The 16,970-nt window shown below is 38.6% G+C and overlaps 1 protein-coding gene across 13 annotated transcripts in view; it reads left to right on the top strand.

Annotated features, from left to right (window-relative positions):
- Window positions 1-16,970, top strand: part of PRPF18 (pre-mRNA processing factor 18) — a 132,619-nt gene that overhangs the window by 101,483 nt on the left and 14,166 nt on the right. For 8 of the 13 annotated variants that reach the window (XM_055296577.2, XM_055296587.2, XM_063610154.1 and 5 more), the window contains 7 exons: window positions 597-701; window positions 5,945-6,058; window positions 10,359-10,505; window positions 11,929-11,997; window positions 14,019-14,159; window positions 14,292-14,363; window positions 16,681-16,836. In XM_055296577.2, coding sequence (XP_055152552.2) covers window positions 681-701; window positions 5,945-6,058; window positions 10,359-10,505; window positions 11,929-11,997; window positions 14,019-14,159; window positions 14,292-14,363; window positions 16,681-16,836 — 720 coding nt within the window. In that variant the 5' untranslated portion in view covers window positions 597-680. The remainder of the gene's footprint in view (window positions 1-596; window positions 702-5,944; window positions 6,059-10,358; window positions 10,506-11,928; window positions 11,998-14,018; window positions 14,160-14,291; window positions 14,364-16,680; window positions 16,837-16,970) is intronic. The other 5 variants (XM_055296583.2, XM_055296582.2, XM_063610152.1 and 2 more) reach the window with 4 other exon arrangements.

The following is a 16,970-nucleotide window of genomic DNA, read 5'->3' as shown; positions in this document are numbered from 1 at the left end:
CCTTGTGTTTCTATAAGGTTGGCAGCTCAGTTTGTGGACCAACTCTGTGTAGCATTAGGAGTTTTTCTGTATGTCCAACATGATTTTTGTACATCTGGAATAATATGTTTTGAAAAGCAGGGTAGGAAAAGCTAGAGCTTGAAGTTTCACAGTTGCTGTTGGAAAGAAATTCTTTTCTTTTATCTTCATTTTGAAGCTGAGCAAGAATCAAATAACCCTGCAAGACAATTTAAAGAGGAAGAGCAAGTTGCTTGTTTTTAAGGAAAAAGTACAGTCTTTAGAATCTGGGGAGAAAGAGAGTGCAAATTTCAGCCCTGTTAAATTTGGATTTTGGGAATCATGATAGTTGTGTCACTCCTTTATAGCAAGAATGCTGATTCCTCTGTGCATGCTCTGGACTTGTGATGCCCCTGACGTGAATACGTTTGACTCTCTTTTACAAGCATGTACATTTATTATGAGCTCTTTGCTCAGAGGAATATTAGAAAATCTTCAGTGTTGAAAACATGTTTAATTTCCATAGCTAAGGTAATAGAATGATAAATATTAACTATGTTTTTAAAGCTGAATTTCATTTCTTTTGGCTATTAATATAGATACAGCCAAAAGAGGAGGACCAGAAACCATTAACTTCATCGAATCCAGTGTTAGAACTTGAACTGGCAGAGGAAAAATTACCTATGACGCTTTCTAGGCAAGAGGTAAGTTTATTTGTGATGGTTTCATGAGAATAGGATCTCCACGGTGTTTACATTTATCTCCAGCTTTTCCAATAAGTTAAATGTCATTATTTCCTGTGTAAAATGACTTATCTAAAAATACTGTGCAGCTAGTTTTCTTCATGAAGTTCTAAATTACTCACTGCTTTTCTTGATATTATCTTAACTTTTTTTAGAGCTTATCCTTCCAAACTTTAAAAAATAAACATGAATATTCAAAAATAAGTATAATTAAATGTTCTTATGCTAAATATTTGTACTTAAATTATTTTAATTATTATATTATTTTGTAACATACTTCCCTTTCCCTTATTTAATAATATGTCTTTCCAGATTAAAATATGGAGATCTACATAATTTTGAATGAGTGTATAATTTCCCATTGCTTGTTTGCTCCGTAATGTTTGTTTATTTATTTATTTTTGAGACAGAGTCTCACTGTGTTGCCCAGGCTGGAGTGCAGTGGTGCAATCTCAGTTCACTGCAGTCTCTGCCTCCCGGGTTCAAGCGATTCTCCTGCCTCAGCCTCCTGAGTAGCTGGGATTACAGGTGTACACCACCACACCCAGCTAATTTTTTTTTGTATTTTTAATAGAGATGGGGTTTCATCATGTTGGCCAGGCTGGTCTCAAACTCTTGACCTCAAGTGATCCACCTGCCTCGGCCTCCCAAAGTGCTGGGATTACAGGTGAGCCACCGTGCCTGGCTGCACCATAATATTTAAAAAATCATTTATTGATGATCATTTAGATTGCTTATTATAAATAATACTAAGATGAACATCCTTATGTAGACATCATTGCATACATAATAATGTGTGATTATTTCCTTTGGAAACATTTCTAGAAAAATAATTTTTAGGGCAAAGACTACGTATATTTTTAAGACTTGATATATATCACCAGATAGCTCAGGAGGTATTAGCCATGTTGTGCCACTTTATACTCCTAGCTGTTGTGTTTATAGTGTTTGTCTATTCCTTGATCAGTATCAACTATTATTTTACTTAAAAAAATTATAAAATTTAAAGATAATCATGTGATATAAAGAAATCAAATTAATACAGAGGACTGTAAAACAAAAATTTCTTCCCTTCTGTTTCCCCCCACCCCCTGGTGCCCCCATTAGTCCTTCTCCTACCCAGTTCTTCACTTGTACAAGCATCAGTGTGTATGTGTATACCTTTTTTCCCTTTCACACAAATGAGATTACATGCATTTGTGCCTTAGTCTTTTCACTTAAAAGTACATTTTGAAGGCCATTTTATGTTGGAGTGTGTGTGTGTATGAACATTTTTCACAGTAAACATGTGGTTTGGGCAGGTTACCTGGTCTGTTTCTCGATTTCCTTATGTCTGAATGAGAGTAACAATTGGGTCTACCTCAGGAGACTTTCATGATCAAATAAGGTAATACATGAAGAGAACAGTACTTAGTAGTGAGCTACTCAACAAGTTTAGGTATTGTTTTTAGTAGTAGTTCTGTAATTTATTAAAATTAGCTCTTTACTGATGGCTAGATTACTTCCAGTTGTTTGCCCTTACATACAGTGCTAAGGTGAACTTCCTTATACATATGTCTTGATATTTGTATGAGTTTATCAATAGGATAATTTCCTAGGAAAAGAATTTCTGGTCAGAGAGTGTGTCTGTGTAATTTTCGATGGTGTGTGGAATTGTCCTACAAAGAAGCTGTGTCAATTTACATTCCAACTGTAAGTATGTAAGACTTCCTAGCATTTCTGTCAACTCTTTATTTTAAAATGTTTCAGCCTTTGCCAATCTGAAAGCAGATTATTATTTTAAATTTTTGCCAAACTGATGGGTGAAATAGGTGTTAATGTGAAACCTTCTATTAGTGATTATTAGAATTGAACATGTTTTCACGTGTTCAGTGGTCATTAATGTCTCTTGTGGAATTGCCGTTTTTATATTGTGAAATTTGTCTATTGATTTGCAAATCATCATGTTTATATGTTAAGGGTGTTAACCTGTGTTCATAAGTGTGTATGTATCAGATGTACATAGTGTATATATATGTCAATGTATCATTTGTTTTTTGCCATGCACAAGTTTTACATTTTTATACAATGACATCAATCTTTTTCATTATGGTTTTTTTTTTTTTTTTTTGTCTTGGGCATCATGCTTAGAAAGGTTTCCTCTATTCCTAAGAGTTAAACAAAGATAGGTTAATTTTTTTCCACTACCTTTATGAACTCATTCTTTATATATAGAAAATATAATTTTCTTTATATTTTAATTTTGTAGCTCAAGTGTGCATGTATTAACTTCATAGTCCAAAATACTTGAAATTTCATGTCACATATTTCAGAATTCTGTTACTTTTCGATTTTTTGAGACAGTCTCACCATGTCTCCTAGGCTGGAGTGCAGTGGCATGATGTAGGCTCACTGCAGCGTCCGCCTCCCGGGTTCAAGAGATTCTCAAGCCTAAGCCTCCCAAGTAGCTGGGACTGCAGGTATGCGCCACCAGGCCTGGCTAATTTTTGTATTTTTAGTAGAAACGAGGTTTTGCCATGTTGGCCGGGCTGGTCTTGAACTCCTGATTCGGTCATCTGCTCGCCTCGACCTCCCAAAGTGCTAGGATTACCGGCAAGCGCCACTGCGCCTGGCCTAGAATTTCCTTTATCTTTAAACGTTGAAAATCTTGAGTTAAAAGACAAGGTAATTTTAAGAAGTTGTTCTTTTTGTGAGATCCATCATTAGTAAACCATTGTTACTGATTAATAGTGGTACATCAGTTAAGCACTAGACATGATATGGGGAAGAAGTTCCTGCCTTTGCTCAGGGATCTTCTATTGAAATAGTAAAAGAGGACTCAGAGGCTTAAGTTCTTTCACTGCTGTCCCTTTAGTCTCTGTGTCATTTTTTGGGGGAGGTGGTGGTGGTGGTATATTTCATCTTCTTTATTTAAAAAATTAGAATAATAGAATTCTTGCACTAAAAGAAATTTCGAAGTCAGGTAGTTTATTACCTTGCCTTTAGACAGAACCACTGTTATATAATTCCAGGTAGACGAGAGTTAGCTATTTAAACTGATAACCAGAAAAATATTATGTACTCCTCACAACTTGGCCTAAGTTATAGCACCCAATCTTAAGCAGTATTTTACAGTAATAACTAGCTCACATTCCCTTTCTTTTTTCTGTTGAGGTTGTTTTTGTCTTTGACTGACTGACTTAGGGTCATCTTTCATCTTTGAGTCCTCAGTAGTCTCTTCCTGTTCTACGTCTGTAGTTGTGGATAGGACTGAATGTAAGTCATAGAAATACAGTGTCTAGATCAAAGTCTTATGTATTCTGTACTTCTCACAAGTTGACACGTTTGCAGTATTTTTTTTTAGTTCTACATTACCACATGTTTATGACGGACATTGCACAAAAGGAAACTTTCAGGGGAATGATGACTGACTCTAGAAACCATCATGTGAAGATGAGGTGAAGGAATTTAGAATACTGAGGCTGGAGAGAAGAATTACTAGAGATAGCTTTAAGAATCCAATGAAAGTAGCTCTGATTTTGGGAAATCGGAATATTCTCCGTAGTTTCATGAAGTGGAACTGGGATAAATGGGTAGAAATTTGAGGGAAGTAGATTTCAGTTTTGAGAAGCAAAACATATCTGTCCAAACAATGGGATGGGATGTTTCACGAAGAAATGTGATTCCTGCCGTTTGTCAGACAGGGACCTGACAAGGGTGTTTGTGAGGTCATTTCTGCATTGATTGGAGATAGTACTAGATGACCTCTTAAATTTCTATTTTAATCTCAAAATTCTGTTAATCCAGTGGGAGCCCTCCCAATGGATTTTAGGTGTGATGCTATTTATGCTCCCAGGTAAAGCTCTTGGTGTTTCTCATTATTGCTTTATTTAAAAAATTTGGGCTAGTATTTATTACATTTTCTGTTTCTTTATTCCTTTTTAAAATGACATACATAGCATGTATATAAAGTGTATGAAACATATTAGGGCAATATATGTTACACATATATGAATAATTATAAAATAAATATTCATGTAACCATCACCCAAGTTTGGAAATAGATTTTCAGCATCTTAAAAGCTCTGCATATGCAGATTATAACTCCCTGTTTTCTGAGTGAGAAGTTTTTGGTTTGATGGTGGTATTACAATGCAAACTCCATTACGGTAATTATCAGCTGGCTTCAGATTTGATTTTCCTTCTCTCTATAAATGCTGTCATTCCCTCCCATCTTAGTGTTTTTCCTCTGTGTCCTGCTGCACAGATTGGTCTTGTCGAAGCAGTGAGCTAAACGACCTAAACTTTATGGTTACTTAAGGTGTGATGATAACACAATATATCTGTTCATGGAAAATTAAAGAATAAACATTACTTTTTGCATCTACATTTCAAAACAAGTGTTTGATCACCAAAAATATGCTGACATAAGGGATTACTATTGTCTTTCCATTGTTTTTAAAAGAAGACTATGAACAGTTATAATTATGTAAAATGAGGGCCACAAACAAGCCCCTTTTCTTACAAAAAAGAATTTTTTTTAAATCTCACAATAAAAGAGGTGGTTTATATTAGGGGCTTTCTTTAGACTTGAATTGTAGAGTCATAGGTCTGACCACCTTCTAGGAGCTATTTGGTAATAAAATTAATAACAGTGACTTTTGAGTCAAAATAGATTTTTAAAGTACTTGATTTTCTCTTTGATTTGGAAACATCTTTGTTTAGCTTAATTGAAATGATCTCAAATATTTGAAGGATTTTATATTTTACACAGAGGCATGTATTTGGATAATTAGCTTTTATTAAGCCCAGACTTGGCTTTTAAGGTACAAGATACAAATTGTTTTTGAGATGTTTAGTTTTTTCCTCTCTCAAAAGTTAAATAGCTGGGCACAGTAGCTCACGTCTGTAATCCCAGCACTTTGGGAGCCTGAGGCAGGCAGATCACAAGGGCAGGAGACTGAGACCATCCTGGCCAACATGGTGAAACCCCATCTCTACTAAAAATACAAAAGTTAGCTGGGTGTGTTGGCACGTGCCTGTCGTCCCAGCTACTTGGGAGGCCGAGGCAGGAGAATCGCTTGAACCTGGGAGGCGGAGCTTGCAGTGAGCCAAGATTGCACCACTGCACTCCAGCCTGGGTGACAGAGTGAGACTGTCTCAAAAAATAAAAAAAAAAAAAAAAAAAGGTAAATAATTTACTGGGTATCTGTTTCACTTCGTAGGTCATCAGAAGATTGAGAGAAAGAGGAGAACCAATTAGACTATTTGGAGAAACTGATTATGATGCTTTTCAACGTTTAAGGAAAATAGAGATCCTCACACCAGAAGTTAACAAGGTAAGAGGACAGAACAAAGCTAGAAAAATACCACTGTACTACATTTACTAGAATAGAGTTTGACTAATTGCATTATCATAGGCAACAATGGAAAAGTAAAGTGGGCAGATTATTGCCACTGAATGGAAGTTTTCATTAATTTTTTGAAAAGCACTTAAGTATAACATTTAATGCATTTTGACAAATACATACAAGCATATAACCACTGCCCTTATAAAGAAATAGAACATTTTCGTCACCAAAGAAATTTCCCCGAGAGCATCAGGAAGAATAGCGAATGGATGCTGGGCTTAATACCTGGGTGATGGGATGATCTGTTCAGTAAACCACCATGACACACATTTCCCTATGTCACAAACCTGTCATCCTGCACCTGTACCCCTGAACTTAAAAGTTGAGACAAAAGAAAAAAAGGAAATTTCCCCCGTACCCCTTCTCAGCCAATCCTCATATTTCTCCTCGTCCCTTCCTGGGCAGCCACCATTTGAATTTTGTCATCATGGATTAATTTTGCTTGTTCTCGTATTTCGTACAGATAGACTCATAAGTTTTGTGTCTGGCTTCTTTTGCTCAGCATAACAGTTTTTAGGTTCATCCATGTTACTGCAGATACCACTGGTTTCCTTTTCATTTTCCAGTGATGCTCTGTTGTGTGAATATATCAAACTTTGTTTCCAGCTTTGGGCTATTAGGAATAAAACTGCTGGCCGGGCACCGTGGCACATGCCTGTAATCCCAGCACTTTGGGAGGCCGAGGCAGGTGGATCACAAGGTCAAGAGATCGAGACCATCCTGGCCAACATGGTGAAACCCCGTCTCTACTAAAAATACAAAAATTAGCTGGGCATAGTGGCGTGTACCTGTAGTCCCAGCTACTCAGGAGGCTGAGGCAGGAGAATCACCTGAACCCAGGAGGCAGAGGTTGCAGTGAGCTGAGGTTGCAGTGAGCTGAGATCGTGCCACTGCACTCCAGCCTGGCGACAGAGCGAGACTCCATCTCAAAAAACAAAAAACAAACAAAAAAAACCTGCTGTGACCATTCTTATGCAGATCTTTTTTTGGAACTATGTTATTTTTCTTGGGTAAATATGTCTCTTGGGGAGATACCTAGAAGTAGAATTGCTGGATAATAAGAGTAGATGTATGCTTAACTTCATAAGAAATGCCAGTCATTTCCAAACCCCAGCATGTGGTATTGTTAGTCTTTTTAATTTTAACCATTCTCTTGTGTGTCTGGTAGTAGCTCTTTGTGGCTTTAATCACACTGCCTGATGACTAAAGATGAGGAGCATCTTTTCATAAACTTGTCTTCATTTGTCTAGTGTCTATTAAAGTCTTTCTTTCCTTATTATTTTTTTTGAGACAGAGTCTCACTGTCACCTACGTTGGAATGCAGTGGCATAATCATGGCTCATGGCAGCCGCAACCTCCTGGGCTTAAGCAGTCCTCCCACCTCAGCCTCCCAAGTAGCTGGGATTACAGGCGCCTTTTGTTCATTTTAAAAATAAACTTGTCTTTTTGTTAATGGATTATAGGAATTCAGAAGTTCTTTGTCAGATACACGAATATTTTTTCTGACTATTTTCTTGTAGTTTATGGCTTACCTGTTCTCTTAATTGAATCTTTTGCTGAACAGAAGTTGTGTGTGTGTGTGTGTGTGTGTGTATATATGTATGTATGTACACACACACGCTTTTCGAGACAGGGGTCTCACTCTCACCCAGGCTGGAGTTCAGCATGATCATGGCTCACTGCAGCCTCTAGCTCCTGGGCTTAAGCAATCTCCCACCTCAGCCTTCCAAGTAGCTGAGACCACAGGTGTGCACTACCATGCTCGGCTGATTTTTCAATTTTTGTAGAGATGGGGCCTCCTCATGTTGCACAGGCTGATCTTGAACTCCTCTACTCAAGGGACCCTCCTGCCTTGGCCTCCCAAAGTGCCCGGCCCAGAAGTTTTATATTTTGATGAAGTCCAATTTATCGGTTTTTCCTTCTGTGGTCATTGCTTTTTGTGTCCTGCTTAAGAAATCTTTGTCTACCCCAAGGTTTCAAATAGATATTCTTTGTTTTCTTCTCGAAGCTTAATAGTATAGTTTTTGCTTTTACCTTTAAGGCTCTCCTCTTGTTTTATGGCTTAGCATATGGTTTATTCCACAGGCTCTCGAAAAGAGTGTTGTTTTACTTTTATGATGCAGTTCTACAAATGTCAATGATGATGGTGTTGTTCAGATCTTCTGTGGCCTTGCTAACTTTTTATCTATTTGCTTTCTCAATTATTGAGAGACAGGTGTGGTTATCTATGACTATGTAACAGACTACTCCAAAACTTACTAGTGTTTGTTTATTATAAAGGATTTATTATTACAAAATCTGTTTTTGGTGACTAACAAGCCACCCTGAAACCTGGTAGCTTAAGATAATTTATTATTGTCTTAATAATTACCAGTTCTGTGGTTTGATTGGGCTGGATTGAGCAGTATCTTGCTTGGGGTCTTTCTTGTGATTGCAGTCAGATGAAGGCTGCAGCTGAAGTCATCTGAGGCTGCCCCTGGACTGGTCTTCTAAGCCGATATCTTGCCCCTTTCCTGGCATCTTAGTTGGAATGGCAGGAACAGCTGGGGCTGGCCAGGCCTGCTCCCCGACCTGTTCCGTCTGCTAGCCTGGGCCGTCTCACTGCTTTCTTTGTTGCCAAACTACTTTCCTGCTTCACTTCCCAGCATTGCCATTCCAGCCCCACAACACTAGCAGTTGCCTTCAGTCCTCTGTGTCTGTAATGATCGTTTTTCCTTTGCTTGCTGTGTTTCTCTCTTGTATGCTCTGGTTGAAATCTTGTTTTTATACTTTCACATGCAATTCAGTGACCACATCTTTTCTTGGAATCTATTTTTGATCCCAGTCAGAATTAATTGCTTTCTTCTCCATGTGCCTATGAGTAAACCTTTGTTAGTGTACTTACTGTTTTTTGCTATTATTAGAGTTATGTGCATATTTATCTCTTCCTGGTGGGCAAAGGCTGTTTTACCTTTGTATGCCAAGTCTCGTGCCATGCATCTAGAGGTTTTGAGGACAAAGCACAGGAGCACAAGGTCTGGATTCCATTCCTGGATTATAATAATCAATTATGTGACCGTTGGCAAGTCTTTTACTCTATTTGAGTCTCAGAATCCTCATTGGTATAACAGAGGCAGTGATATTTGGCTCACTGGGATGCACCGAGAATTCAATGAGGTGACCTCTGGGAACGCCTAGCGTCATACTTTATACACAGCAGGTGATCAGTCAGTGTTTGAGAAATTATAAGTGTTTTGAGTTGGATGTTTCTCTTCTGTGTTTATGAAGGGACAGGAGACAATGATAAGATGCTTTTCATGTAAGAAGGTTAGGAGTTAACATTGGTTGAATGTGCACTGTGCTCCAGTAACTGTTCAAAGCGCATCGTCCATTTCTTAGCTTACTTATGTGACTTGATGTTTGCGAGGTTCTGGAACAGCCACATCACATAGTAACTGTTCACTGAAATAAAACATAGCATCCTCATTACAGCCTTACGTAGTAGATGATGCCATTACTCCTGTTCTGTAGGTGAATCTACTGAGGCATACAGGGGTTAAGCAAGCTCTCGAAGAGCTATTTAATAGTATGTGGTAAGGATTTGAACCCAGATAGCCTTCTCTCTCAACCATTACCCTATAGCCGCCTCACGGCCATGTTTCCTTGGCTCTTAAACCTTGCAGCTGATTCTCATTCATTTTTAGGAAGATGAGGCTTCCATTTTCATTAAATGGTCATGAACCATACGTGCATAAAATGCGAATTTGCTGGTTTGCTAGAAACATAGTTGAGAACCTGGGATATAGATGAGGCACCAATTTTATTACACTGACGTTTCTGAATGTTTTGGGAGTTCACAGTAGTTGAGGTTAGACATTGTAAATGAGCTAGGCAAACGGATCGGGGACTCTAAGGGAGACCTGCCACTTTCACTAAGCCTCATTAGAAAATTACAGCATTGATGAAGATTCTTACTTGGATTCGTCACTCACGTGTATTTTATTTTTCTGACCAGCAGACTGGCCATTGTTCATGCATTGTTTTAATTTAAATATGTCTGTAAGAATTAACTTTAAATGGACAGTAATGATAGTTGTGTGATAAATTGATGTCATTTGAGCCCCTACTTTTGCTGAACTCTTCTTGTGGGGGAAAAAATAATTGCAGTTATTAATGAAAAATCAAAGGTGAAGCAACAGGTGTTCTTCCTTTCTTAACAGGTGTTCTTCCTTTTTTTTACTTTTCTTAGGGATTGAGGAATGATTTGAAAGCAGCCTTGGATAAGATTGATCAGCAGTACCTCAATGAAATTGTCGGCGGTCAGGAGCCTGGAGAGGAAGACACACAGAATGATCTGAAAGTTCATGAGGAAAACACCACAATTGAAGAGTTAGAGGTAATCTCTACACCAAGCCCAGGACGTCCCTGGCACCCTTCTTTCCTCTGGAGCAGATGGCTGAGTCGGGCAGATTGTTGAGGGCAGAGCACACTGTTGTCCTTGGTCTTTTGTTTATTTATTCCTCGCTTTTATTTATTTACTCCCCTTTTTCTCATCCTCCACTCACATTCCCCTACTTCCAGCCTCCAAAAGGAACCCATTCGAATATGTTGGATGTACATCCTTCTGTTTGTTGGTGCTCTTGTGACCTGCAGTGTTTTGTAAGCATGTATTTTTGATTTACATAAATGATGTTATGGTGTGAAATTCTTTGTTCTGTGTTTTACTTTTCTTTTTCTCAGTTAGCACTATGTTTTTAAGAGCCATTCTTGATGCTCTGTGTACATTGAATCCTTTACTTTTAATCGCTACATAGGATTCCATGTGTTATGCCATTCACTGCATTTGACTTTTTGTTCTCCAGTAATGATGGACAGCTAGATTGTTCCCAGCTCCCTCCTACCACAGACAGCTTCCTGATGAACAGTCTTGTGCATAAGCACGATGGCCTAACAAAGTGGGATTGTGGGATTTATATATGTATATTTAACTTGTCTAAGTACTGCCAAGTTACTCTCTGGAATGGCTGTCCTAGTCTACGCCCAGCAGTGTGAGGGTCTCCTGTCTTTCCAGCCCTGCTAATACTTGGCAATATCTTGCTGTCTAATTTTTGCCACAGTGCTGTGTGTGGAGTGTTAGTGTATAATCTTAATTAAAAAGCAACTTTGTATCATGTAAGTAGCATGTAAAATAAATATGGCTTAAAGTTCTTAATGCTTAAGGAAACATAAACTTATTTTTCTGTTTCCTTTAATTCCTGGCTCTTGCATGTGTAGCTTTCCCTCTGAATGAGATCATAGTTGAGGAAGATGTCATTTTAATCCCCTGCCTCCTCCAATACCTGTCTATGGTCCCTAAATTTTACTAAAATAATTGGTATGGGCAACCAGTTGTGGGCCTTTTTTTTTTTTCCTACTGGTGTATTTATTTATTTATTTTTAAAAAAACAGCTTTATTGAGATATTGACATACCGTACAGTTGACCGATTTAACATGTACAAATCAGTGGTTTTTAGTATATTCACATGGTGGTGCAACCATCATCACAATCTAATTTTAGAACACTTTTGTTCCCCCAAAAAGAAATCTCACATTCATTACCCCCTCTTGACTTTTCATAAAAGATAACATGCTCTCCAAGTTTAAGTGGCAAATCCATATTTTTTGTTTTTGGTTTCTTATCTAGAAATTCCATCAGGTTTTTAAGTAAAAATTGAACAGCATATGTGACCAAGAGCCATGTTTAGACTGGTGTTGGTAATATATATGTTTAGTGGTTGCTCTGTATTAATGAACAGAAGCATTGTTTCTTTTTCTTCAGGCGCTGGGAGAGTCCTTAGGGAAGGGCGATGATCATAAAGACATGGACATCATCACCAAATTCCTGAAGGTGTGTGTCTTAGGCTAGGGGAGGAGGATGCCTTGGATCCTTATGAACTATTCTTATATTTTTGGATTACCAAGGGTTAAAGGCTGGAACGGGAAAACCTCAATACACATTTCTCGCACATACATGATGTTTATGATATCGCTATGCACTTGATATAGCAGTTAGTAAGAGAAAATGCATATTTACTTTTCTTGTGGCTTTTTTTTTTTTTGGAAACAGAGTCTTGCTCTTGTCTCTCAAGCTGGGGTTAATGGTGTAATCTCAGCTCACTGCAACCTCCATCTCCTGGGTTCAAATGATTCTCTTGCCTCAGCCTTCTGAGTAGCTGGGATTACAGGCACCCACCACCATGCTCGGCTAATTTTTGTATTTTTAGTAGAGATCGAGTTTCACCATGTTGGCCAGGCTAGTCTTGAACTCCTGACCTCAGGTGATCCACCCACCTCAGCCTCCCAAAGTGCTGGGATTACAGGCATGAACCACTGTGCCTGGCCTACTTTTCTTGTGGCATATTTTTTAAAGCTGGCTTATTAATGTAAACACATAGAAAAGAGTCACAACAGCAGAATTAGTAAGAAGTTGGTAGAGTTTCTTATTTTTTTCTTGAGACAGAGTCTTGCTCTGTCACCCAGGCTGGAATGCAGTGGCACAGTCTCGGCTCGCTGCAACCACTGCTTCCTGGATTCAAGTGATTCTTCTGCCTCCCGAGTAGCACGCCACCACACCCGACTAGTTTTTATATATATATTTTTTTTAATTTTATTTTAGTAGAGACAGGGTTTCACTCTGTTGGCCAGGCTGGTCTTAAACACCTGACCACAAGTGATGCACCTGCCTTGGCCTCCCAAAATCCTGGGATTATAGGCATGAGCCACAGTGTCCAGCTGAATTTCTAGACAACCCAAGGAAGAAGAGGGTTCTAGCTTTTTTTTTTTTTTTTTTTTTTAGCGAAAGGGTCTTTCTCTGTTGCCCAGGCTGGAGTGCAGTGGTGTCATCATAGCTCGCTGTAACCTTGAAATCCTGGGCTCATCAACCTCCCGAGTAGTAGGGCCTGTACCACCACGCCTAGCTAATATTTTAGTTTTTTTGTAACCTTTCAGAGAGAGCTCATTTCTTCAGTTCTACAGACAGCTGCCTATTTTTGCTATGACTTGCTGATTCCAACCGTCTTCTCAACATTTCTCTCTTTATTGGTCTAGGTAGAGTATGAACAAATCCCAGATATTTTATTGTTTATTCACAAACTGTGTTCAGACCAAGAGATTTACATGCAAGGAATGCTTTTTCTTGTATGTACAGTTCAGATACAACATAATAGTCATCAAGATTCTGAATATATTGAGGATACAGCATGGAAGTAGATAGGGCATGGGAACTAGTATGAACTAGAATTTCCTCTTTGAGTGATGGCCTCTTCTTTTTTAGGATATGCATAGATGATGCCCCAGAGGAAAACATCCTCCTCAGCCTTCTCTGTTTCCTACTTCCAGAAAGGGTGCCCTTTATACAGTTAAACCCAAGGGGCACTGAGGTAGTTTTCTAGGAGTGGGGGTGGGGTGGGAATGCTGGGTCTTGGCTTCTTTATTTCTGTTTCTCCTTCCTCTTCTTTAGTCAGGTGCTTTCGTGGTTTTTAAACTTAATCGTGGTCTCTACAGCATATGTAGAAAGTATAGTTTTCTTGTAACTTGTTGAATTTTATGTATATAATACAAATACAAGTTTATTTCCTGTCAAATAGTTAACTATGAAACTTGATAGTTGTTTTTTGAGGGAAGCAAATTATCTTGAGCTAGGAATAGATGTAGACTAGGGAAATTGGTGACTTGCCAAAGTCACTACTACTTCAAAGCATTATCATGACGAATAAACAGAACTAGCTTATTCTATATTATTTGGTGGCGTTTTAATCAAGACATTTACTTTAAGGGTGATTGTATTCTGTTTTTGTGTGCTAGAGAGCATTTAGATTTACTGAACCACTGGGTGGCACTGTAGTCTAAATTTACCCATCCTTTCAACAGTTTCTTCTTGGCGTTTGGGCTAAAGAGTTGAATGCCAGAGAAGATTATGTGAAACGCAGTGTGCAGGGTAAACTGAACAGTGCGACCCAGAAACAGACCGAGTCCTACCTCAGACCACTTTTCAGAAAGCTACGGAAAAGGGTGAGGTTTCTTGGAAAATACTTTTTTTAACTGACTTTAAAAATACAATATAAATTAAGAATAAATGCAGTCTGTTTTTTCACTATACATCTATACATAGTAACTTCCAAAATTTCTTATTATTTTTTTCAGAATCTTCCTGCTGATATTAAAGAATCAATAACGGATATTATTAAATTCATGTTGCAGAGAGAATATGTGAAGGTACATTCCCATGCTGTTCTTTGAAGTTGTTAAGAGTATATCTAGGTTATGTACATAATATAATGTTCATTCGGGATAGGATTTTACATAGTAGATTTAAGAATAAATGTGAAATGGGTTAGTAGTAAAAAGCGTTTTATTTTCTATTGTATTTGCCAGCTTTACTGTTAGGCACTGAATAACAAACCTGACTAAGAAAATACAGACCTCGTCTGTATGCTCTTGGTCATTTTTAAAATAGGCCTAAAGGTTCTTCAGAGCATGAACTGTATATAGGTAGTGTTCATTTTATGAATGGGATTGAATTTCAAAGTTTTGTAAATGGCTAATTATGTCTTGGAACAAATTTTCCCATAAAAACAGTGTTGTATAGATGAGTTTCTCAGGATGGTTATGAAAGCCCCTTTAATCTGTAATATAGCTGAACTGTTGCATTGATGGTACAGTGGAATTTAACCACTCTTTGTAATTGTTTCTATGGGGAAATGGTTCAAGCAAGGCTTCCAGGACTCATCTCTCCCATTTCAGTTCTGCAGACCCGTGCGGGGGAAGACTCTCCTCCCTCGCCCCAATGTCTATTCTCCTGAATGGGCTCTGGGAGGCGGCGGTGAGAGAAAGGGTGCTGGTGTCCAGGGCTCCCTGAGGTAGAGTTTAGAAAGGGGTGAGAGGAGGACTGTCAGTTGGTACAGGGGAACAAGAAGGGAAGGGCCCGATGTACCAGTAGTGGCGATGAAGAAAGGGCAGAGTTTGAGGGAGGCTTCTTGTGGCCGTGCCTCCCAAGACACTAGGAGTAGAGCATTTCAGTGCAGCAACCCCAGTGCCAGTGCCAGAGCGGTAGGGAACTCGGAATGACATTCCTTATCCAGTGCTGTATCTGTATACTGACGTAACAAGGGACTGCTGGCATTCCTGAGTGACCGGATGATTTACTTGATTAGAGCTTTAGGCTAAAGAGGTTCCTGCAGTGATTTTACTCCTTTTAAGAGCCAGCCAGTTTTCTCAAAGAAAATATTTTTTTGCCTTACAGTTATAAATTTGTTTCTTAGTTTCTGTCAGTTGCATGATTCTTACTAAGGATGGTTGCACTGGCATGGATGGATAAGGTCACCATCACTGCAGGAAGAATGCACATCACTGCCTGCTAGAATGGATGCCTTTCCTCTTACTGCTTTTTCTCGTGATCACATATCAGAACTAAGTGCAAGTGCAAGCTTATTTTGTATAAATTACAGAAAGAACCAAGAAGCTTTAATAACCTGTTTAGACAGTTTCTTTGGAATTTGGGGGAAACTAAATATTGGAATTTTTATCAGTTAAGATCCAATGTTAAAATTTATACGCATGAAAATTAGTGATAAAAATGTACATATGCCCTTTTTAAATTAAGCTTTATAAAATCCGTTGAGCAGAGCAAGTTCAAATTTAGGGTAGAAAATGATCTTCCAGCTACCCTATCTGTAGTATCTGATTTAAAAAAATTAACTCTCCCTGTCAATCTCATAGGTGTCTGATTTTTTTAAATTAAAATCTCCTTGAGGCCTGGCTTTATAAGCTTCTCTTAACCCTTGAGGTCTTTTAGAATTTATTTGCTTTATGTTTTTCTTGTTCTTCCTCACAGCTAGCCAGGCTTGGTTAGGAAAAAAAGCCATTTGTCTTCATCGGTTTCTATCTTCATTTTTTGTGGCTCTTTAAAGGTTCTTGGCAGGTAGGAGGTTGGGTGGGGGGCAAAGTGGAGCGATCTCATCCTTCAGCTATTCAACTGGAGGGCCAGTGTTTCCTCTCTGTTTACACATCTGTTAAAGACCCTGTGTGGTCGTCCGCACATACTGAGCCCCCACTGCCTTCAGACAGCCACGATGCTGTGTAGGGAGTGGATATTGTTTAGGGTTGGATGATGAAAAACTACTTAGCCCCTGTCTTCTACATGACCCCCTGTGGAGAAGACTGGGTCTAAAGGAGACCAAAACTAGAATTTTCATCAGTGCATTGAAGTGCCTACTTGGTAATTCCAGATCTGCAACGTGTTAATTTCCAGCACACAAAGGCTGCAAAGGAATGTTTGCCTTTTTTTTTTTTTTTTACTCACAACCTAGCTTTGGTTTCTGTTTTTCTATGGACATTGGTGGTCCTGGGCAGGGCAGTCTGTTACCCTATATTTTAATCTGTTTTGTTTGAATAACAGTAATGGTAATATTTTCGATGTGCCCAAAAGGTGGATGAAAATTACATCATAAAGGGCTGTGAAACACTTTCAATAAGAATTTGAGCCAGTACAACATTTTTGCCTTTCTGATTTCTTCTTACACTTTCCTTTCAGGCAAATGATGCTTATCTTCAGATGGCCATTGGAAATGCCCCTTGGCCCATCGGTGTCACTATGGTTGGTATCCATGCCAGAACTGGCAGAGAAAAGATTTTTTCCAAGCATGTTGCACATGTTTTAAATGACGAAACTCAGCGGAAATATATTCAGGTAAGCAGTTTGGAGGGCCGGGAATTGCCCTGGAAGTGAATATTCTCTAATTCCCAAAACTCTAAGTCTGGAAAGCAGGCAGAGAATTACAGCAAATAGAACATAGAGTGATAGGATGGAAGTCCCCTCTTGAT

The sequence above is a fragment of the Symphalangus syndactylus genome, chromosome 10 (assembly GCF_028878055.3).
Source record: "Symphalangus syndactylus isolate Jambi chromosome 10, NHGRI_mSymSyn1-v2.1_pri, whole genome shotgun sequence".
NCBI classification, from domain to species: Eukaryota; Metazoa; Chordata; class Mammalia; order Primates; family Hylobatidae; genus Symphalangus; species Symphalangus syndactylus.
The sequence above is the reverse complement of the archived record's forward strand: the minus strand, read 5'-3'. Positions and strand labels throughout refer to the sequence as shown.